The sequence below is a fragment of the Zeus faber genome, assembly GCF_960531495.2.
Source record: "Zeus faber genome assembly, chromosome: 10".
NCBI classification, from domain to species: domain Eukaryota; kingdom Metazoa; phylum Chordata; class Actinopteri; order Zeiformes; family Zeidae; genus Zeus; species Zeus faber.
Window position 1 is genome coordinate 15,639,808 of NC_137199.1, and position 22,206 is coordinate 15,662,013.

Here is a 22,206-nt window from a genome sequence, read left to right on the forward strand (position 1 = left end):
CATGAAATCCTTAAACTTGATCAATAAATAATTGAGCTAGAGTTGTAAAATAATCTCTTCCAAAATTGAAATATGTGGCATTTTGAGGTACTCCTCATACACAATATTGCCAACTCACCTCTAGAGGAGAGTCTGGTTCATCCAGGATGTTCTTTTCACTCTGTATTCGCTGCATCGTCCCTGTAGAACTGGGGTCCATCATCAGAACGCTCTGACTAGCAGCTCTGCCGAACTTACAGTCACTCTTTCTGGAGTCAGTCGTCCTGCACACCTCGTAATTATACACATGCTGCAGAGTCCCTGACCCCAAAGTGTCGGAGTAACGTGGTGGATAATATGGAATCACCGGGAGACTGGGATGATACAGGATGCGAGACTGTCTCCATCTGTATATTTTCACTGATATAATCACCACTAAACACGTGATGAAGAGAAAGGAAACTACAGCCAAAGCCAAGACTAAGTAAAAAGTCAGGTTGTCATTGTACTCCTTGTCGTGTGTAAAGTCAGTGAACTCTGAGAGCACTTCAGGGAAGCTGTCCGCCACCGCCACGTTAACATTGACTGTAGCTGAACGAGAGGGCTGTCCGTTGTCCTCCACTACAACAGTCAGTCTTTGTTTCACAACATCTTTATCAGTGACTTGGCGGATAGTTCTTATTTCTCCATTCTGTAAACCCACTTCAAACAGTGCTCTGTCTGTGGCTTTCTGCAGTTTATAGGAGAGCCAGGCGTTCTGTCCAGAGTCCACATCAACAGCCACCACTTTAGTGACCAGATAGCCCACATCTGCTGAACGAGGAACCATTTCAGCCACCAGAGGGCCACCGGTCTGGACTGGGTACAGAACCTGAGGGGGGTTGTCGTTCTGGTCCTGGATCATTATTTTCACAGTCACATTGCTACTAAGTGGAGGGGAGCCTCCATCTTGAGCTTGGACAACTAGTTCAAAATGTTTAATTTGTTCATAATCAAATGAACGCACTGCATGTAAGACTCCGGTTTCAGAGTTTATTGAAACATAAGTAGAGACTGGACTGCCACTGATTTGCGTGTCTTCCAGAAGGTAAGACACTCTAGCATTTTGATTCCAATCAATGTCTCTGGCACTAACGGTGAATATTTTCACACCAGGATCATTGTTCTCAATGACATTGGCTGAATAGCTCTGTTTAGTAAACATTGGTGCATTATCATTTACATCAGAAATCTTTAAGTTTAAAGTTGTTGCACTGGATAAGGGAGGGGACCCTGAGTCTGTAGCTCTTATTGTTATGTTGTATTCGGGTGTTGTTTCACGGTCAAAATCTATATCTGAAAGCAGGTTGTAATAGTTAGTCAAAGTGGACTGAATTTTAAACGGAAGCCCTGAGTCTATTGAACACCTTATTTGCCCACTTTTGTCAGAATCTGCATCTTTTACATTGATCACAGCTATGGTTGTTCCAGCAGGAACATCCTCTGATACAGGGCTCGAGAAAGACATTACATTTATCACTGGAGCATTATCATTGACATCAATTACTTCAATGATTACTTTACTTGCACCATTCAGTCCACCCTGGTCTTTTGCACCAACTCTTAGTTCGTATTTTTTATCTTTTTCAAAATCAATTTTACCAGCAACAGATATTTTACCAGATACATTATCAATATTAAATATATCAGCCAAACTCTGCTTGACATTAGAAAAGGAGTACGTCACCACACCGTAAAAACCACTATCAGCGTCTGAAGCATTAACAGTCGTTATATATGTCCCGATTGGTGCATTCTCTATAACAGACGCTCTGTACACAGTCTGGTTAAAAACTGGAGCGTTATCATTGGCATCTAGAACTGTAATATCTATATTTACTGTACCAGATCTCTGCGGAGCTCCACCGTCCACTGCAATGAGCTTTAAAGAGAGATGAGGATGCGTCTCTCTGTCTAATTGTTTCTGTAGAATCATTTCTGCAAATGTGCTTCCATCCGCGTTGGAATGTTGTTCGAGGAGGAAATTTTCATTCGAGGTCAACACATAATTTTTCAAACTGTTGACACCCACATCAGGGTCTTCTGCGCTTCCCAAATCAAAACGAGATCCAACTGTAGCAGATTCGCTTATTTCCAGATTAATCTGTGTATTTTTAAAAGTGGGGTTGTGGTCATTTACGTCCAATATTTCGACGATAACACGATGCAGTTCGATTGGATTTTCTAAAATAATCTCGAAGCTGAAACTACACGGTGTGACATCGCCACAGAGCTGCTCTCGGTCAATTCTCTCATTCACAACTAAAATCCCTTTGTCTGTTTTCAGCTCGGTGTACTGAGGGCTTTCTCCGGTCAAAATGCGTGCTCGGCCTGAACGGAGCCTTTTCAGATCCAAGCCCAGATCCTGCGCCACGTTACCGATAAAAGATCCTTTCTTCATCTCTTCCGGAATAGAATAACGAATCTGACAATCTACGGCTTGGACCAAAAGTACAAAAAACAAGAGCATTCCCCACAAACCTCGACATGATTTCATCCATCGGCAAAAATCCTTCGCCATGTTTAAATCGATTAAATCCAAAGTCGCGATTCGAAGCGATATTCCAGAGGTATTGAAGAGAGTATGAAGAGGAAATCCAATTCCACAAAATCGCTGAATGAATGTTGAAACCAATTCCGTTTAAACTACAGAACACATGGTTTAAAGCGACTGTGGCTGCGTCAAGCTCCACCACGTATGAAGCGCTGCGCCTTTCTCTCTCCTCTCCTAAGTCATGAGGGAGGAGAACGTTCACTTTATATTTGTTCACTGACCAACAGCGTCCCTTAGAGTCCAAGACAAGGAATGCGAATATCGATTTACTTCAAATAGTAGCATTCACATGCTGTTTTTCTTCTTTAGAGATTTTGTTTTTGCGGTATTTTCCCTTTATTAGATAGCACAGTTTAGAGCAGGGGTTCTCAAACTCGAATGACCAGGGAGTCACCGGCCAGGTTTTCTTCTTCTAGGGAGGGCGTGTTTAACTGTAGAGGAAAAACCGGCCTGTTTTTTCCTCCTTAGTGAATTTCCTCGTAATCGTGTTTGAAATAGCTCCCTTATGATCTAATTAATTCTGTTTTATATTTTGAAAACATTAAATGCATGCGTGTGGATAAATTAGGCATTCTGATTCAAAAAATAATAATATTTGTGTGCCCGACTTAAAGTATATTATTACCGTGTAGCAGGCCACATTAAATCGTCTCGCGGGCCGGATGTGGCCTCCGGAGCTATAGTTTGAGCCCCCTAGTGTGGAGACAGGAAATGCTGGGAGAGAGGGAATGGAGAACGTGCAGCAAAGAGCCTCGGGCCAATGCCGAAAACTGGCCACCTACGGGAAGGACTTGTCCGTATACGCGCTCTGCCAGGAAAGCCACCAGGGCGCCCCCAACACCTGGTGCTATTTCAGCATTAACGGTAATTCAGTCTTTTCCTGAATATGTTTCACGATGGTGGAGTATTGGTGAAATGCAGGAAAAGAATGAAAGATTACGAAACAGAGAAAAAAATAAATAAATACACAGGCCTACAACTCCTGTCAGAACACAACCTCGGAAACACCTAAATGAGCATTTCATTTGTCATTTGAAAAAAGAAAAATAACTGCAGTTCAAGCAGAACAACTGCACAACCCGATGGCAACCAACACGTAAGACAAAGAACCCAATGAGAAAAAAAAGCCCTCAAGCTAAGAGTTAGTTCCCCAAGAGGGTGTTATTGTACTCAAATCACTGAGAGAGCGTTCTCGTGGAATCCATCAAAGGTTAACTTTTGTTCCATTACAAATAAAATGTTAACATAAAATAACCATTTTAACGAAGCAAATTGAACACACCTCGATAGAAGAGTTTAGTTTTACTGTGAATTTACTGCTTTGATCGGTCCATCACTCAGTCAGTGTTGCTAAGCAAGAGAGTAGATAATATGGACACCGCTGTCCGTGGTGCTGAATTCCAGTGCAAAGGAAGGAACAGTTTCAAACAGAGGAATTGATTCGAGATAGTAAACATTGATTTAAAAATAATTTCGAATCCACAAAATAAAAATAAAAAATCCATTAACACATAAGCATATGAGACGTACTCACAAACAAGCATAGAAGAACGTACACACACTACCAATATGCATTTCCTGTTGGACTTTAATTCAGACCCAGAAAGATAGACCACAGATGTAGAGTCACTCTATAACATATAAGTACACTAATCAGCAATGAGAGTGTGAAATTAGTGATGGAGGTATAGTTATTGATCTCACTGCAAAAAAAAGTTTCAAATGTGACATTCAGAGGTTTTGGTTAATAGTTGAGTCAAAGAGAGTAACTCAACCACATCGGTAACATACTATCAATCAATTATGGTTCGAGTCATAGAGAGCTACTGAAAGATCTGGCAGGGAGATGGTATGCCACTGAGTGAGATCAGAGAATAAATTCTATAAGGATTTATGCTGATTTAAAGTTAAAATATATTATTCAACTCACCTCTAAAGGAGAGTCTGGTTCATCCAGGATGTTCTTTTCACTCTGAATTCGCTGCATTGTCCCTGTAGAACTGGGGTCCATCATCAGAACGTTCTGACTAGCAGCTCTGCCGAACTTACAGTCACTCTTTCTGGAGTCAGTCGTCCTGCACACCTCGTAATTGTACACATGCTGCAGAGTCCCTGACCCCAAAGTGTCGGAGTAACGTGGTGGATAATATGGAATCACCGGGAGACTGGGATGATACAGGATGCGAGACTGTCTCCATCTGTATATTTTCACTGATATAATCACCACTAAACACGTGATGAAGAGAAAGGAAACTACAGCCAAAGCCAAGACTAAGTAAAAGGTCAGGTTGTCATTGTACTCCTTGTCGTGTGTGAAGTCAGTGAACTCTGAGAGCACTTCAGGGAAGCTGTCCGCCACCGCCACGTTAACATTGACTGTGGCTGAACGAGAGGGCTGTCCGTTGTCCTCCACTACAACAGTCAGTCTTTGTTTCACAGCATCTTTATCAGTGACTTGGCGGATAGTTCTTATTTCTCCATTCTGTAAACCCACTTCAAACAGCGCTCTGTCTGTGGCTTTCTGCAGTTTATAGGAGAGCCAGGCGTTCTGTCCAGAGTCCACATCAACAGCCACCACTTTAGTGACCAGATAGCCCACATCTGCTGAACGAGGAACCATTTCAGCCACCAGAGAGCCACCGGTCTGGACTGGGTACAGAACCTGAGGGGGGTTGTCGTTCTGGTCCTGGATCATTATTTTCACAGTCACATTGCTACTGAGTGGAGGGGAGCCTCCATCCTGGGCTTTCACAACTACTTCAAAATGTTTAATTTGTTCATAATCAAATGAACGCACTGCATGTAAGACTCCAGTTTCAGAGTTTATTGAAACATAAGTAGAGACTGGACTGCCACTAACTTGTGTGTCTTCCAGAATATAAGACACTCTAGCATTTTGATTCCAATCAATGTCTCTGGCACTAACTGTGAATATTCTCACACCAGGATCATTGTTCTCAATCATATAAGCTGAATAGCTCTGTTTAGTAAACTTTGGTGCATTATCATTTACATCAGAAATCTTTAAGTTCAAAGTTGTTGCACTGGATAACGGAGGGGACCCTGAGTCTGTAGCTGTTATTGTTATGTTATATTCTGGTGTTGTTTCACGGTCAAAAACAACATCTGAAATTAGGTTGTAATAGTTAGTCAAAGTGGACTGAATTTTAAATGGAAGCCCTGAGTCTATTGAACACCTTATTCGCCCACTTTTGTCAGAATCTGCATCTTTTACATTGATCACAGCTATGGTTGATCCCGCAGGAACATCCTCTGATACAGGGCTCGAGAAAGACATTACATTTATCACTGGAGCATTATCATTGACATCAATTACTTCAATGATGACTTTACTTGCGTCATTCAGTCCACCCTGATCTTTTGCACCAACTCTTAATTCATATTTTTTATCTTTTTCAAAATCAATTTTACCAGCAACAGATATTTTACCAGATACACTATCAATATTAAATATATCAGCCAAACTCTGTTTCACATCAGAAAAGGAGTACGTCACCATGCAGTTTGAACCACTATCAGCGTCTGAAGCGTTAACAGTCGTTATATATGTCCCGATTGGTGCATTCTCTATAACAGCAGCTCTGTACACAGACTGGTTAAAAACGGGAGCATTATCATTGGCATCTAGAACTGTAATATCTATATTTACTGTACCAGATCTCTGCGGAGCTCCACCGTCCACTGCAATGAGCTTTAAAGAGAGATGAGGATGCATCTCTCTGTCTAATTGTTTCTGTAGAATCATTTCTGCAAATTTAATTCCGTCGGCGTTGGAATGTTGTTTGAGAACGAAATTGTCATTGGAGCTTAACACGTAATTTTTCAAACTGTTCACACCCACATCAGGGTCTTCTGCACTTCCTAAATCAAAACGAGATCCAACTGTAGCAGATTCGCTTATTTCCAGATATATTTGTGTATTTTTAAAAGTGGGGTTGTGGTCATTAACGTCCAATATTTCGATTATAACACGATGCAGTTCGATTGGATTTTCTAAAATAATCTCGAAGCTGAAACTACACGGTGTGACATCGCCACAGAGCTGCTCTCGGTCAATTCTCTCATTCACAACTAAAATCCCTTTGTCTGTTTTCAGCTCGGTGTACTGAGGGCTTTCTCCGGTCAAAATGCGTGCTCGGCCTGAACGGAGCCTTTTCAGATCCAAGCCCAGATCCTGCGCCACGTTACCGATAAAAGATCCTTTCTTCATCTCTTCCGGAATAGAATAACGAATCTGACAATCGACAGCGTGGACCAAAAATACAAATAACAAGAGCATTTCCCACAAAACCCGACATGATTTCATCCATCGGCACAAATCCTTCGCCATGTTCAAATTGATTAAATCCAATGCGCGTCTCGAAGAAATATTCCAGAAGTATTGAAGAAAGTATGAAGAGAAAATCCAAATCCACAAAATCTCTGAATGAATGTTGGGACCAATTCTATTTAAATTTCAAGACAAATGTTTCAAAGCGACTGTGGCTGCGTCAAGCTCCACCACGTATGAAGCGCCGAGCCTTTCTCTCCCCTCTCCTCGGTTATGAGGGAGGAGAACGTTCACTTTATATTTGATCACTGACCAACAGCGTCCCTTAGAGTCCAAGACAAGGAATGCGAATATCGGTTTGGCAAATACAGTAGCAGCATTAACACATTTACAAGAGCTGAGACAATTCGTGTAACATATACGTTTTAGCCTTTCCCGAAGGAAATATTTCACGATGGTGAAATAAAACTGAAATGCACGATATGAATGGAAGTATATTCAACAGATTACCGAAAATCCAGATACACAAATCTTCAACTCATGGCCGTTGCCAGCAATGAGTTCACCAAGGTCCGGACCTCGGTAATTACTTCCCTATATATATATATATATATATATATATATATATATATATATATATATATATATATATATATATATATAAATCGGCACGATATAACTTCGTAATCAGTAGTTGAAAACTTCTGGTCTATCCTTTAAATGTCTGCTTGGCAGCGGTATCTCTGCATCTGGATTACGTGAACCCAATTAGACAGGCCCAGCCGTCCCGGTGGTGATTTGGATCTAATTCCTCAAGGCACGTCTGCAGCAGCCTGTTACTGACTGCTTCTTTTTTTAGTTCATTGTTCGTTTTTGTTGTGTGTTGCTGCAACACTTTTCTTTCCATATGGACACTGTGGCGCGTCACCGCACAGCCGCTCCTGCATCCGCCGCTTTGTGCGGGTGGCTGTGGGGCGGGCGCTATTCCCCTACGGTGGACGGCATCTGCGCACATGTTTGACGTCATCAGCCTACACCTTCCCCATTGGTTAATGACGTATCACTACGCGCTCTCTGTGAACGTTTTCGTAGTGAGCAGGCACCCGGTTGTTCTTAACGTGGGTCCCACCAGGAGTCCATCAAGAGGTTCTAGGGGGTCGCCAGCAAAGTTATTAATAGTTCAACTTCAACATCATTGGATTTTTACGAGACTCAACCCCATGAACTGAATTAATTCGCGAGTGTGAGTTTAAATATTTTTTTTGAAAAATAATACAAAATAATGTATAATGAGAGACATACCTATACAGCATGTCACTTTCCAGGAGGTACACCAATACACAGCGATGTTGTTCAACTCGTCCCTCTGGCATTAATCCCTCCAATACCAGTTTCAGTGCGGTCAGAATAAGGCCTGCGTTCCATCTTTGGGATACTACACTCTCAATAGCGTCACACAATGTAAGCAAGCCTGTCCATAACACCTTACTTTGAGTCACCCCTTAGACAGCTATCTGTGTTCCCCAAACAAAAGAGGACAGAAGTATGAATAACACCTAAAAGTTCCTTGACTCAGCAGGGATAATATTAAATGAGAAAAGTTGATCTATAGTAGAATAAATATTATTAGAAAAAATCAGAATGCCTTATATAAGGCTTTATATTAAATTATATTTTAAACTGTCAACTGTTGCCTGAATGTTGTGTCATCCTTTACATAAATAAAGAAATGTCCACCATAAATTGATGCAGAAAAAGCACAAATTGCTAAATAAAAAATCTTGAGAATGCAGGAAAAGAACTGCATTTACATTCCATTTGATTTGAAATTGTCACCTAGTGCCTGAATTTTGTATTGTCCTTTACATGAATAAATACATTTCCACACTAATTGATGAAGAAAAGGCACAAATTGGTGCATAGAAAATCACCACAATGCATGAAATTAAGTGTTTGACAAACAAAATTTGGAAATTTGCTCATCCAGAAATGTAGTAAATAAGCTCCATGAGAGAAAATGGTCTGGACTTCACTCATTCCTAAATCCTGGCTATGGTGCTGCTTCAACTCCTGTCAGAACACAACCTCGGAAACATTTAAATGAGCACTTAATTTTTACAACAGAAAATAAAAAAATGCCACTCAAGCGGAACAAATGTACAATCTGGGGCCACACGCAAGACACGGAATGCAAAAGGAGAAAAAACAGCCCTCAAGCTTAGAGTTAATCCACCGAGAGGGTGTTTTTATTCTTAAATAACTGAGACACCTTTCTTGTGGAATCCATTGATGTACATTTTGTTCAGTTACTAATGCAAATGTTAACGTATAATTACCATTAGCTTTCTGAAGTAAAGATAATAAACGTCAAGAGAAGGGTCTGGTTTTACTGTGAATGTATTGCTTTGCTCAGTGCATCACTCAGTCAGTGTTGGTAAGCAAGAGAGCAGATAAAATGGACACCGCTGTCCGTGGTTCTGAATTCCAGTGCCCAGGAAGCAATACTTTCAAACAGAGAGGAACTGATTTGATATAGTTAACATTGATTAAAAAATGTGTTGACTGAAAAAAAAATCCAATAACTTATAAGCATATGTCAAGACGTACTCAAATACAAGCATAGAAGGACGTAAACACAAGCTCCCAAAATACATTTTATGTTGGAGTTTAAGTCAGGCTAAGAATCCAGACTAAAGATGTTTAGATAGAGAAGTAAAGTCAGTCATTTTGAGATAAGCGTGCAAATCAGGAATATGTGTGACATTTGTGAGAGGGGCAAGGTGTTTTCGAAATGTGACTCTTTCAGAAAGTTTTGGTAAAGAATTAAGTCAAAGAGAGTCACACCATACTGAAACCATATTGTCAATTGAATGTGGTTCTGAACATAAACAGCAACTGCAAGTTCTGCAGGGAGATGGTAAGCCCCTCAGTGAGAACAGAGAATAACCTCTGTAAGGATGTTTGCTAATTTAAAGTTCAAAAATATTATTCAACTCACCTCTAGAGGAGAGTCTGGTTCATCCAGGATGTTCTTTTCACTCTGTATTCGCTGCATCGTCCCCGTAGAACTGGGGTCCATCATCATAACATTCTGACTAGCAGCTCTGCCGAACTTACAGTCACTCTTTCTGGAGTCAGTCGTCCTGCACACCTCGTAATTGTACACATGCTGCAGAGTCCCTGACCCCAAAGTGTCGGAGTAACGTGGTGGATAATATGGAATCACCGGGAGACTGGGATGATACAGGATGCGAGACTGTCTCCATCTGTATATTTTCACTGATATAATCACCACTAAACACGTGATGAAGAGAAAGGAAACTACAGCCAAAGCCAAGACTAAGTAAAAAGTCAGGTTGTCATTGTACTCCTTGTCGTGTGTAAAGTCAGTGAACTCTGAGAGCACTTCAGGGAAGCTGTCCGCCACCGCCACGTTAACGTTGACTGTAGCTGAACGAGAGGGCTGTCCGTTGTCCTCCACTACAACAGTCAGTCTTTGTTTCATCGCATCTTTATCAGTGACTTGGCGGATAGTTCTTATTTCTCCATTCTGTAAACCCACTTCAAACAGCGCTCTGTCTGTGGCTTTCTGCAGTTTATAGGAGAGCCAGGCGTTCTGTCCAGAGTCCACATCAACAGCCACCACTTTAGTGACCAGATAGCCCACATCTGCTGAACGAGGAACCATTTCAGCCACCAGAGAGCCACCGGTCTGGACTGGGTACAGAATCTGAGGGGGGTTGTCGTTCTGGTCCTGGATCATTAATTTCACCGTCACATTGCTACTGAGTGGAGGGGAGCCTCCATCCTGGGCTTTGACGAGGAACTGGAAATCCTTGATCTGCTCATAGTCAAAAGAGCGCACTGCATGGATGACTCCACTGTCAGCACTAACAGACACATACGAGGAGACTGGGACTCCATTTACAGAGGAGTCTACTAGTAAGTAAGAAACACGAGCATTCTGGTTCCAGTCTGCATCTGTTGCTTTAATTGTGAATACAGAAACGCCCGGTATGTTGTTTTCTAAAATGTAAGCCTCATAGGAGTTCCTTTCAAAAACAGGTGCGTTATCATTTACATCTGAGACCTGTAAGTTGAGAGTTACATTGCTGGAGAGCGATGGGACTCCCTGATCAGAACATGTTACAGTAATGTTGTAGTCACTGGCTATTTCCCGGTTCAAATCGCTCTCTGTTACGAGGCTATAGAATCCATTAGAGGTCGATTTTATTGCAAACGGATTGTTTTCACCTATAACACAGCTTGCTGCTCCGTTGTCTTCAGAGTCAGGGTCGTGCACACTCATAACCGCTATTACGGTCTGAGGTGGAGAGTCCTCGGGAATTGAGCGAGAGGTTGACATCAGATCTATGAGTGGTTTATTGTCATTAATGTCAATTATGTCTACTCCTAATTTACTAGAACCAGAGAGGCCCCCTTGGTCTTTTGCCTCGATATTGATTTCATAGTGTTTTGCTTTTTCATAATCAACCTCTCCAATCAAACGCACCTCGCCTGTGTTTTCGTCTATTTCAAAGCGGTCCGTTATGCCAACCGTGCTACTTGATATTGAAAATGTAATCAGACTATTTGAACCTTGATCTTTATCTGAAGCTCTTACTGCCGTTAAGACCGTCCCTTTTTTCGAATTTTCGACCAAACTTGCCTTGTATATTGGTTGTGAAAACACTGGAGCATTATCGTTTACGTCGACAACTGTAATTTGAATCTGTGCCGTTCCCGATTTTCTCGGTTCTCCCCCATCAAAGGCAGTCAGCAACAGAGAGATGTGTTCTTGCTTTTCTCGGTCTAATGGTTTCTGTAAAACCAGTTCTACCATTTTACTGCCATCTACCTGCCCGTGCAATTTTAATATGAAATTACTGGTGGGATCAAGCGAGTAGCTTTGGAGCCCGTTCATTCCAATATCAGAGTCATACGCCCTTTCGAGAGCAAATTTCGCACCGATTATTGCAGACTCACTTATATCAATTGTCATCGTCTCCTTCTGGAAAATGGGGGCATGGTCATTAATATCAGCGATTTCTATTGCGACGCTATAAAATTCGATAGGATTCTCCAAAATTAGCTGAAATTGTAGTGCGCAAGACGAGGCCTGCCCGCACAGCGCCTCCCTATCTATCCTCTCCTTCACTAGAAGGACTCCTCGTTCTTTATTCAGCTCGATGTATTCTGCGTTACCGCCTGTATGTAACCGGGCTTTCCCGGATCTCAACCTTTTTACATCCAAACCCAAATCCTGTGCTATTTTCCCAACGACAGAGCCCTTTGTCATTTCCTCGGGGATGGAGTAACTGACCTGACCGATCACAGAGCTGACGGAGATGACGAGGAGAAATAACATCACAAGCCGTCTCATTGTTCGTTCCGACATTTCTTTTTCTGCCCGAAAATAAAAAAAAAAAACAATCTCCGTTTGTCCGTTGTCCGATGTTGTTGGGTGGCGTAGTTCTCCGTTATATTCCACACAATTGTTTAGATATGAATAGTTCCAACGTTCCAACATCCAACGCTTGAAAACATATTTCGACGCCTTTGTTCACTGGTGCAAATAGTCCGGATCGTCGAGGCTCTGCTTCTATCTCATTTCGCTCTTATATGAAAGGAGTTGAGACTGGTTCTGCTGCGAGCCTCCTCTGCAACACACTGGTCTACAGCGGCCCACACTGACCAATACCCTGTATTGCATGTAGACTTAGACAAAACAAATGTATTTCTTGTACGCGAACGAATCTCACAGGAGATTGTCAATTAAGGAAAAAAGAAATAAATCTTTACTTTTGAAAGTACACCACGAGGAGATTGTACAAATATAAAAAACTACCCACCAGTGACAGCAAAATGGAAAACTCTGAGCAGCACACACACACACACACACACACACACACACACACACACACACACACACACACACACACACACACACACACACACACACACACACACACACACACACACTTCTCCAGCATGTACGAACCTGGAGGGGGGAGTCTGGTTCATCCAGGATGTTCTTTTCACTCTGCATTCGCTGCATCGTCCCTGTAGAACTGGGGTCCATCATCAAAACGTTCTGACTAGCCGCTCTGCCGAACTTACAGTCACTCTTTCTGGAGTCAGTCGTCCTGCACACCTCGTAATTGTACACATGCTGCAGAGTCCCTGACCCCAAAGTGTCAGAGTAACGTGGTGGATAATATGGAATCACTGGGAGACTGGGATGATAGAGGATGCGAGACTGTCTCCATCTGTATATTTTCACTGATATAATCACCACTAAACACGTGATGAAGAGAAAGGAAACTACAGCCAAAGCCAAGACTAAGTAAAAAGTCAGGTTGTCATTGTACTCCTTGTCGTGTGTAAAGTCAGTGAACTCTGAGAGCACTTCAGGGAAGCTGTCCGCCACCGCCACGTTAACATTGACTGTAGCTGAACGAGAGGGCTGTCCGTTGTCCTCCACTACAACAGTCAGTCTTTGTTTCACAACATCTTTATCAGTGACTTGGCGGATAGTTCTTATTTCTCCATTCTGTAATCCCACTTCAAACAGCGCTCTGTCTGTGGCTTTCTGCAGTTTATAGGAGAGCCAGGCGTTCTGTCCAGAGTCCACATCAACAGCCACCACTTTAGTGACCAGATAGCCCACATCTGCTGAACGAGGAACCATTTCAGCCACCAGAGGGCCACCGGTCTGGACTGGGTACAGAACCTGAGGGGGGTTGTCGTTCTGGTCCTGGATCATTATTTTCACAGTCACATTGCTACTGAGTGGAGGGGAGCCTCCATCCTGGGCTTTAACAACTAGTTCAAAATGTTTAATTTGTTCATAATCAAACGGACGCAATGCATGTAAGACTCCAGTTTCAGAGTTTATAGAAACATAAGTAGAGACTGGACTACCACTGACTTGTGTGTCTTCCAGAAAGTAAGACACTCGAGCATTTTGATTCCAATCAATGTCTCTGGCACTAACTGTGAATATTCTAACACCAGGCTCATTGTTCTCAATTATATTTGCTGAATAGCTCTGTTTAGTAAACTTTGGAGCATTATCATTTACATCAGAAATCTTTAAGTTTAAAGTTGTTGCACTGGATAAGGGAGGGGCCCCTGAGTCTGTAGCTGTTATTGTTATGTTGTATTCTGGTGTTGTTTCACGGTCAAAAACTATATCTGAAAGCAGGTTGTAATAGTTAGTCAAAGAGGACTGAATTTTAAATGGCAGTCTTGAATCCATCGAGCACCTTATTTGCCCGTTTTTGTCAGAATCTGCATCTTTTACATTGATCACAGCTATGGTTGTTCCAGCGGGAACATCCTCTGATACAGGGCTCGAGAAAGACATTACATTTATCACTGGAGCATTATCATTGACATCAATTACTTCAATGATTACTTTACTTGCGTCATTCAGTCCACCCTGATCTTTTGCACCTACTCTTAGTTCGTATTTTTTATCTTTTTCAAAATCTATTTCACCAACAACGGTTATTTTACCAGATACACTATCAATACTAAATATATCAGTTAGAACCTCCTTAATATCAGAAAGAGTATACGTCACCATGCAGTTTGACCCACTATCAGCGTCTGAAGCGTTAACAGTCGTTATATATGTCCCGATTGGTGCATTCTCTATAACAGCAGCTCTGTACACAGCCTGGTTAAAAACTGGAGCATTATCATTGGCATCTAGAACTGTAACATCTATATTTACTGTACCAGATCTCTGCGGAGCTCCACCGTCCACTGCAATGAGCTTTAAAGAGAGATGAGGATGCATCTCTCTGTCTAATTGTTTCTGTAAAATCATTTCTGCAAATTTAATTCCATCGGCGTTGGAATGTTGTTTGAGAACGAAATTGTCATTGGAGCTTAACATATAATTCTGCAAACTGTTCACGCCCACATCAGGGTCATACGCGCTTCCCAAATCAAAACGAGATCCAACTGTAGCAGATTCGCTTATTTCCAGATGAATTTGTGTATTTTTAAAAGTGGGGTTGTGGTCATTTACGTCCAATATTTCGACGATAACACGATGCAGTTCGATTGGATTTTCTAAAATAATCTCGAAGCTGAAACTACACGGTGTGACATCGCCACAGAGCTGCTCTCGGTCAATTCTCTCATTCACAACTAAAATCCCTTTGTCTGTTTTCAGCTCGGTGTACTGAGGGCTTTCTCCGGTCAAAATGCGTGCTCGGCCTGAACGGAGCCTTTTCAGATCCAAGCCCAGATCCTGCGCCACGTTACCGATAAAAGATCCTTTCTTCATCTCTTCCGGAATAGAATAACGAATCTGACAATCGACAGCTTGGACCATAAATTCAAAAAACAAGAGCATTTCACACAAACCCCGACATGATTTCATCCATCGGCAAAAATCCTTCGCCATGTTCAAATTGATTAAATCCAAAGGCGAAGATTCGAAGCGATATTCCAGAGGTATTGAAGAAAGTATGAAGAGAAAATCCAAAGCCACAAAATCGCTGAATGAATTTTGAAACCAATTCCGTTTAAACTACAAGACACATGTTTCAAAGCGACTGTGGCTGCGTCAAGCTCCAACACGTATGAAGCGCTGCGCCTTTCTCTCTCCTCTCCTAAGTCATGAGGGAGGAGAACGTTCACTTTATATTTGTTCACTGACCAACAGCGTCCCTTAGAGTCCAAGACAAGGAATGCGAATATCGGTTTGCTTCATATTGTCGCATTCACATGCTGTTTTCCTTTTTTAGAGATTTGTTTTTGCGGCATTTTCTCGTCATTAGACAGGACAGTGGGGAGCAGGGGTTCTCAAACTCGAATGACCTGGGTGTCACTGGCCAGGTTGTCTCCTTCTCGAGGTGCCCTGTTGATCTGTAACGGAAAACCGGCCTGTTTTTTTTCCCTTAGTGAATTTCCTCTTAATCCTGTTATAAATAGCTCTCTTATAATCAATTTAATTCTGTGCCATATTTTGAAAACATTAAGTACATTTGCGTGGATTAATCAAGCATTGTGATTATAAAGAATATATACTTTAGTGCAAGACATACCAATATACTATCACCATGGAGCGGGCCACATTATATGGTCTCGCGGGCCAGATGTGGCCCCCGGGTCTGTAGTTTGAGACCCCTAGTGTGGAGACAGGAAATGCTGGGAGAGAGAGAGAGAGAGAGAGAGAGAGAGAGAGAGAGAGAGAGAGAGAGAGAGAGAGAGAGAAACATGCAGCAAAGGGACTCGGGCCAAACCCGAAACCTTCTAACCTATGGGAAGGACTTGTCCGTATACGTGCTATATCGGGTGAGCCCACTGGGCGGTAACAACACCCGGTGTTATTTTTGCATTAACGTTAATTAATTATTTTCCGGAATATGTTTCACAGTGGTGGAATATTAGTGTAATGTAAAAAAAACATACATGACAGATTATGTAACAGCAAAAAAAAAAATACTGAAATGCACAGGCCAACAACTCCTGTCGAAACACAACCTCGGAGTCACTAAAATGAGCATTGCATTTTCAAACGAAAAATAATTTGCTATTCATGCAACACAACTGCAGGAGAATAGAGCCCTCAATCTTAGAGTTGGTTCACCAAGAGGGTTTTTGTTCTTAAATAACTGAGACAGCGCTCTTGTGGAATCCATCAAAGGTAAACTTTTGTTCAGTTACAAATGCAATGTAAACATAAAATAATTAAAAAATAAGGGGGTAAAATGAACACACCTCGACAGAAGAGTCTGGTTATACCGTGAATTTACTGCTTTGATCGCTCCATCACTCAGTCAGTGTTGATAAGCAAGAGAGTAGATAATATGGACACAGCTGTCCATGGTGCTGAATTCCAGTGCACAGGAAGCAATCGTTTTAAATAGCGGAAATGATTCGATGTAGTTAACATTGATTTAAAAATAATTTTGACTCCACAAAATAAAAATAAAAATCTCAAATAACTTATGAGCATATGTGGAGGTGATGTTCACACAAGCCACAAAAATGCATTTCATATTTGAGTTTAATTCTGACCAAGAAAGATAGACCACGGATGTAAAGTTGCTCTTTTACATATAACTACACAAATTAGCAATAGGAGTGTGAAATTCGTATTGGGCATATAATTATTCATCTCACTGACACAAAAACGTTTCAAATGTGACCTTCAGAAGGTTTTGGTTCATAGTTGAGCCACAGAGAGGCACTCAACCACACAGCCAACATTATTTATTATTATTATTATTATATTATTTTTATATAATTATTATTATATTATTATATATTATATCATTCAATTGTGGTTCTGAACAGAATGAGCCAATGAAAGATCCCGCAGAGAGATGGTATGCCACTCAATGCGATAAGAGAATAAATTCTACACGATTTATGCTGATTTTAGGTAAAAATATATATTATTTAACTCACCTCTACAGGAGAGTCTGGTTCATCCAGGATGTTCTTTTCACTCTGTATTCGCTGCATCGTCCCTGTAGAACTGGGGTCCATCATGAGAATGTTCTGACTAGCAGCTCTGCCGAACTTACAGTCACTCTTTCTGGAGTCAGTCGTCCTGCACACCTCGTAATTGTACACATGCTGCAGAGTCCCTGACCCCAAAGTGTCAGAGTAACGTGGTGGATAATATGGAATCACTGGGAGACTGGGATGATAGAGGATGCGAGACTGTCTCCATCTGTATATTTTCACTGATATAATCACCACTAAACACGTGATGAAGAGAAAGGAAACTACAGCCAAAGCCAAGACTAAGTAAAAAGTCAGGTTGTCATTGTACTCCTTGTCGTGTGTAAAGTCAGTGAACTCTGAGAGCACTTCAGGGAAGCTGTCCGCCACCGCCACGTTAACATTGACTGTAGCTGAACGAGAGGGCTGTCCGTTGTCCTCCACTACAACAGTCAGTCTTTGTTTCACAACATCTTTATCAGTGACTTGGCGGATAGTTCTTATTTCTCCATTCTGCAATCCCACTTCAAACAACGCTCTGTCTGTGGCTTTCTGCAGTTTATAGGAGAGCCAGGCGTTCTGTCCAGAGTCCACATCAACAGCCACCACTTTAGTGACCAGATAGCCTACATCTGCTGAACGAGGAACCATTTCAGCCACCAGAGAGCCACCGGTCTGGACTGGGTACAGAACCTGAGGGGGGTTGTCGTTCTGGTCCTGGATCATTATTTTCACAGTCACATTGCTACTGAGTGGAGGGGAGCCTCCATCCTGGGCTTTAACAACTAGTTCAAAATGTTTAATTTGTTCATAATCAAACGGACGCACTGCATGTAAGACTCCAGTTTCAGAGTTTATAGAAACATAAGTAGAGACTGGACTACCACTGACTTGTGTGTCTTCCAGAAAGTAAGACACTCGAGCATTTTGATTCCAATCAATGTCTCTGGCACTAACTGTGAATATTCTAACACCAGGCTCATTGTTCTCAATTATATTTGCTGAATAGCTCTGTTTAGTAAACTTTGGAGCATTATCATTTACATCAGAAATCTTTAAGTTTAAAGTTGTTGCACTGGATAAGGGAGGGGACCCTGAGTCTGTAGCTGTTATTGTTATGTTGTATTCTGGTGTTGTTTCACGGTCAAAAACTATATCTGAAAGCAGGTTGTAGTAGTTAGTCAAAGATGACTGAATTTTAAATGGCAGTCTTGAATCCATCGAGCACCTTATTTGCCCGTTTTTGTCAGAATCTGCATCTTTTACATTGATCACAGCTATGGTTGTTCCAGCGGGAACATCCTCTGATACAGGGCTCGAGAAAGACATTACATTTATCACTGGAGCATTATCATTGACATCAATTACTTCAATGATTACTTTACTTGCGTCATTCAGTCCACCCTGATCTTTTGCACCAACTCTTAATTCGTATTTTTTATCTTTTTCAAAGTCAATTTTACCAGCAACAGATATTTTACCAGATACATTATCAATATTAAATATATCAGCCAAACTCTGTTTCACATCAGAAAAGGAATACGTCACCATGCAGTTTGAACCACTATCAGCGTCTGAAGCGTTAACAGTCGTTATATATGTCCCGATTGGTGCATTCTCTATAACAGCAGCTCTGTACACAGACTGGTTAAAAACTGGAGCATTATCATTGACATCTAGAACTGTAATATCTATATTTACTGTACCAGATCTCTGCGGAGCTCCACCGTCCACTGCAATGAGCTTTAAAGAGAGATGAGGATGCATCTCTCTGTCTAATTGTTTCTGTAGAATCATTTCTGCAAATTTAATTCCATCGGCGTTGGAATGTTGTTTGAGAACGAAATTGTCATTGGAGCTTAACACGTAATTTTTCAAAGTGTTCACACCCACATCAGAGTCTTCTGCCGTTCCCAGATCAAAACGAGATCCAACTGTAGCAGATTCGCTTATTTCCAGATGAATTTGTGTATTTTTAAAAGTGGGGTTGTGGTCATTAACGTCCAATATTTCGATGATAACACGATGCAGTTCGATTGGATTTTCTAAAATAATCTCGAAGCTGAAACTACACGGTGTGACATCGCCACAGAGCTGCTCTCGGTCAATTCTCTCATTCACAACTAAAATCCCTTTGTCTGTTTTCAGCTCGGTGTACTGAGGGCTTTCTCCGGTCAAAATGCGTGCTCGGCCTGAACGGAGCCTTTTCAGATCCAAGCCCAGATCCTGCGCCACGTTTCCGATAAAAGATCCTTTCTTCATCTCTTCCGGAATAGAATAACGAATCTGACAATCGACAGCTTGGACCATGAATACGAAAAACAAGAGCATTTCCCACAAACATCGACATGATTTCATCCATCGGCAAAATACCTTCGCCATGTTTAAATTCATTAAATCCAAGGCGCGTCTTGAAGCGATATTCCAGAGGTACTGAAGAAAGTATGAAGAGAAAATCCAAATCCACAAAATCGCTGAATGAATATTGAAACCAATTCCATTTAAATTTCAAGACAAATGTTTCAAAGCGATTGTGGCTGCGTCAAGCTCCACCACGTATGGAGCGCCGAGCCTTTCTCTCCCCTCTCCTCGGTTATGAGGGAGGAGAACCTTCACTTTATATTTGTTCACTGGCCAACAGCGTCCCTTAGAGTCCAAGACAAGGAATGCGAATATCGGTTGTGCAAATACTGTAGCAGCATTAATACAGATTTACAAGAGCCGAGACAATTTCTGTCACATTTACGTTTCAGCCTTTCCCGCAGGAAATATTTCACGATGGTAAAATAACATTGAAATGCACGATATGAATGGACGTGTATTCAACAGATTACCAAAAACATAAATGCACAGGTCTTCAACTCATTGCCGTTGCCAGCTGTGAGGGGTCAACGGGGTCCGGTCTCTCTGCCTCTGAATGACGTGAAACCCATAAGACAGGCACAACCACCCCGGTAGTTGTTTGCATCTAATTCCTCAAGCCGCGTCTGCAGCAGACTGTTTTCCGACTCCTCGGTTTTTGTTCAGAGTTTGTTTGGATTGTGTTTGGCTGTTCAACCTTTCTTTCCAAATGAACGCTGTGTCGCGTCACCGCAACTGCTGCTCCCGCATCACCCGCCTTGTGCCTGTGGCTGCGGATCGACGCTGTTCCCATTCGGGGGGCGGGGCCTGCCTACATGTACGACGTCATCAGCAGACACCTTCCCCATTGACCAATGAAGTGTCAATAGGAGTTCTCTGTGAACGCTTTCCGAGCGAGTAGGCATCCGGTGGTTCTTACATGGGTCCCACCAGGAGTCCTTCAAGAGGTTCCAGGGGTTCGCTAGAAAAGTTATTCATAGTTCAACATCAACATTATTTCATTTTATAGGACTTAACCCCATGAACTGAATTCATTAGCGAGGGTCAATTTAAATATTAAGTGAAAGTTAATGCTAAATAATTTATAATTCGATACATAGCCATACAGCACATTCAGGAGGTACACCAATAGACAGAAATTTGGTTCGACTCGTCCCTCTGGCATTAATCCCTCCCATACCAGTTTCAGTGTGGTCAGAATTAGGCCTGCATTCCATCTTTGGGATATTACACTGTTAATAGCGTCACACAATGTAAGCATGGCTGTCCATAACACCTTTATTTGAGTCACGCCTTAGACAGATATCTGTGCATCTACCAGACAGCCTACTTCCACAAACAAAATAGTACAGAATCATAAATCACGCCGATATGTGTGTTGACTCAGCAGGGATAATATTAAATGAAAATGTTTATCTACAGGAGAATAAATATTTGAAAGCAATACAGAATGCCTGAAAGCGTTATGTTCCATTATATTTTAAATATTCACCTGGTGCCTGAATTTTGTATTGTCCTTTACATGAACAAATACATTTCCACCATAAATTGATGAAGAACAAGCACAAATTGGTGCATAAAAATTCTCCAGAATGCAGATAACTTATTGTTTGACGCACACAATTTGGAAATTCGCTCATCCAGAAATGCAGTAAATAAGCTCCATTAACAAAAAAGGTTCTGGACTTCACTCATTTCTAAATCCTGGCTATGGCGCTGCTTCAACTCCTGTCAGAACACAACCTCGGAAACATTAAAATGAGCATTGCATTTTTATATGGAAAAAAAACAACATCTACTCAAGCAGAAAAACTGCACAATCTAGTGCCACGCACAAGACATAAAACGAAAAGAGTAAAAACAGCTCTCAAACTTGGAGTTAGTTCTCCAAAAGGATGTGTTCATTCTTTAATAACTGAGATAGCGTTCTTGTGGAATCCATTGATGTACATTTTGTTCAGTTAAAAATGCAAATGTTAACATAAAATAACAATGGATTTTCTGGTGAAAAATGAATATATATCGAGAGAAGAGTCTGGTTTGACTGTGGATTTACTGCTTTGATCATTCTATCACTCAGTCAGTGTTGGTAAGCAAGAGGGTAGATTATATCGACACCGCTGTCCATGGTTCTGAATTCCAGTGCTCAGGAGCCAATACTTTCAATCAGAGAGCAATTGATTTGATATAGTTAACATTGATTAAAAAAAATGCTGACTCAAAAAAATCCAGTAATCTAAAAGCACATGTCAAGACGTACTCCCATACAAGCAGAGCAGGATGTACACGCAAGCTACCAAAATACATGCTCCCAAACACAGTAATGAGGAATATGTGCGAATTTGTGATAGGGTTATGTTGTTTCCAAATGTGACTCTTTCAGAATGTTTTGGTTAACAGTCAAGTCAAAGAGTTACTCTAGTCAAATATACTTCAACCACACTGTCAAGTGATTGTGGTTCTGAACATAAACAGCTACTGCAAGATCCTGCAGGGAGATGTAAAGCCC

General features: G+C 41.5%; 6 protein-coding genes across 6 annotated transcripts in view; all 6 read right to left on the minus strand.

Annotated features, from left to right (window-relative positions):
• Positions 1-22,206, minus strand: part of LOC307236154 (protocadherin gamma-C5-like) — a gene marked incomplete at its 5' end in the record, with an annotated part of 315,288 nt that overhangs the window by 118,000 nt on the left and 175,082 nt on the right. The gene's annotated exons all lie outside the window — the stretch shown is intronic.
• Positions 95-2,488, minus strand: LOC307235512 (protocadherin gamma-A5-like; the record flags this gene model as incomplete). Its single annotated transcript, XM_080007637.1, has 1 exon — positions 95-2,488. One exon carries the CDS (start codon positions 2,486-2,488, stop codon positions 95-97), a length of 2,394 nt encoding a protein of 797 aa, XP_079863763.1.
• LOC307235513 (protocadherin gamma-A3-like) lies at positions 4,494-6,872 on the minus strand (the record flags this gene model as incomplete). The annotated part of the gene is made up of 1 exon (XM_080007638.1): positions 4,494-6,872. One exon carries the CDS (start codon positions 6,870-6,872, stop codon positions 4,494-4,496), a length of 2,379 nt encoding a protein of 792 aa, XP_079863764.1.
• On the minus strand, positions 9,853-12,261 carry LOC307236158 (protocadherin beta-16-like; the record flags this gene model as incomplete). The annotated part of the gene is made up of 1 exon (XM_080008476.1): positions 9,853-12,261. One exon carries the CDS (start codon positions 12,259-12,261, stop codon positions 9,853-9,855), a length of 2,409 nt encoding a protein of 802 aa, XP_079864602.1.
• Positions 12,471-15,213, minus strand: LOC307235514 (protocadherin gamma-A4-like; the record flags this gene model as incomplete). The annotated part of the gene is made up of 2 exons (XM_080007639.1): positions 12,471-12,565; positions 12,846-15,213. 2 exons carry the CDS (start codon positions 15,211-15,213, stop codon positions 12,471-12,473), a joined length of 2,463 nt encoding a protein of 820 aa, XP_079863765.1.
• Positions 17,289-19,646, minus strand: LOC307235515 (protocadherin gamma-A5-like; the record flags this gene model as incomplete). The annotated part of the gene is made up of 1 exon (XM_080007640.1): positions 17,289-19,646. The coding sequence occupies one exon, from the start codon at positions 19,644-19,646 to the stop codon at positions 17,289-17,291; it is 2,358 nt and encodes a 785-aa protein (XP_079863766.1).